This window comes from Triticum aestivum, unplaced genomic scaffold (assembly GCF_018294505.1).
Source record: "Triticum aestivum cultivar Chinese Spring unplaced genomic scaffold, IWGSC CS RefSeq v2.1 scaffold161880, whole genome shotgun sequence".
NCBI lineage: Eukaryota > Viridiplantae > Streptophyta > Magnoliopsida > Poales > Poaceae > Triticum > Triticum aestivum.
Genome location: NW_025257268.1, coordinates 1 through 1,492, shown reverse-complemented (window position 1 = coordinate 1,492; position 1,492 = coordinate 1). Strand labels below are relative to the sequence as shown.

General features: G+C 62.0%; 1 protein-coding gene across 1 annotated transcript; it reads left to right on the top strand.

Annotated features, from left to right (window-relative positions):
* Nucleotides 1-671: 671 nt before the first annotated feature.
* Nucleotides 672-1,490, top strand: LOC123177629 (UDP-glycosyltransferase 88B1; the record flags this gene model as incomplete). The annotated part of the gene is given in 1 exon segment (XM_044591263.1): nt 672-1,490. A coding segment is annotated over 1 exon segment (722 nt), but the record flags the coding sequence as incomplete, so codon positions are not given.
* Between the last annotated feature and the right edge of the window lie 2 nt (nt 1,491-1,492).

The window sequence follows — 1,492 nt, the reverse complement described above, 5'->3', positions numbered from 1 at the left end:
AGAGGCCCGCCGCCCGCCCCGCCCTCGACTGGGGCAGAGGATGCCGTAGCTGTTGCCGCGCGGAGCCCGTCCCGCCCCCGGCCGAGGCAGGGGCCGTCACCGCCATTTCAGTACAGTGAAGATAAGGAAGAAAAAATAAAAGGCTTTTTTTTCAATGATAGGTGGACCCTACATGGCTTCACACATGATCACACCATTAACATCCATCGCCGTTACCTGCGAGGTGTTAAGAGATGCCACGTCAGCCTGACTGGCGGTCCCGCCTGTCATAAACACGCTTAACCGAGACAAAACCACCGATCAGTGGTTTTTGCAAAACGATTACAGAAGACGTGGTGCATTTTGCAACAAAAATGTATTGTGGTGTTTTCTGCAAACGAAGCCGTCAAAGTGATGGTTTTGTGTAATTTACTCGAGCTCACTGGTCTCGGGCGGAGCTTGCCGCGCGCCATGGTGTTTCTCTGGAGCCCAAGGACGAGAAGATGATTGCGGCCACTGCTTTGCTTCTACTCCTGCTCACATGATGGCGGCCGGTCCACAACTGCAGTGCTGTGGCTCCTAGCTAGTGGAAAAATTGAGCCGGCGAGAAACCGAGAGGCACACGTAGCGTTGCGTGGCGCCTATAAACTTGGTCGGTTCTCGTTCCGTCCTTCATCTGATCTCCATCCACACTCCAAAACAGAGCAGGCACCACACCACAGTCGAGAGCAGAGGAGGCACCATTCTCCGGCACAGCAGAGCAGGCACACACCGCTCGTCGTCGGCCGGATGGACGGTGCCGCAGCCGCCTGGACGCCCCGGAAGCAGGTGGTGCTGTACCCTTCGCCCGGCATGGGCCACCTGGTGTCCATGATCGAGCTCGGCAAGGTCCTCGCGGCTCGCGGCCTCGCCATCACCATCGTCATCGTGAGACTGCCGTTCGTGGACACCGGGGCCAGGGGGCCGTTCCTGGCCGGCGTCACCGCGGCCAACCCCTCCATCTCCTTCCACTGCCTCCCGCAGGTCGACGTCCCGCCGCTCGACTCCGACCACCCCGAGGCGGTCACCTACGAGGTCGCCGGCCTCTCCATCCCACACCTCCGCGGCTTCCTCGCCAGGGCCTCACCGACCGTCCTCGTCGTCGACTTTTTTTGCAGCATCGCGCTCGACGTGGCCGCGGAGCTCGGCGTCCCCGGGTACTGTTTCTTCACGTCTCCCGCGGAGGTCCTGGCTTTTTCCCTGTATTTGCCGGTCCTGCATGCTAGGAGCGCGGCCAGCTTTGGGGAGATGGGGGAGGAGCTCGTGCACGTGCCGGGGATCCCCGCGCTGCCGGCGACGCACTTCCCCAAGCCGCTCATGGACCGTGACGACCCGGCATACATATGGTCGCTGAGAGTGTCCCCCGACCTCTGCCGCTCCCAGGGAATCATCGTCAACACCTTCCGCTCGCTCGAGCCACGCGCGGTGGACACCATCGCCGCCGGGCTCTGCACGCCTCCCGGCCTCCCGACGC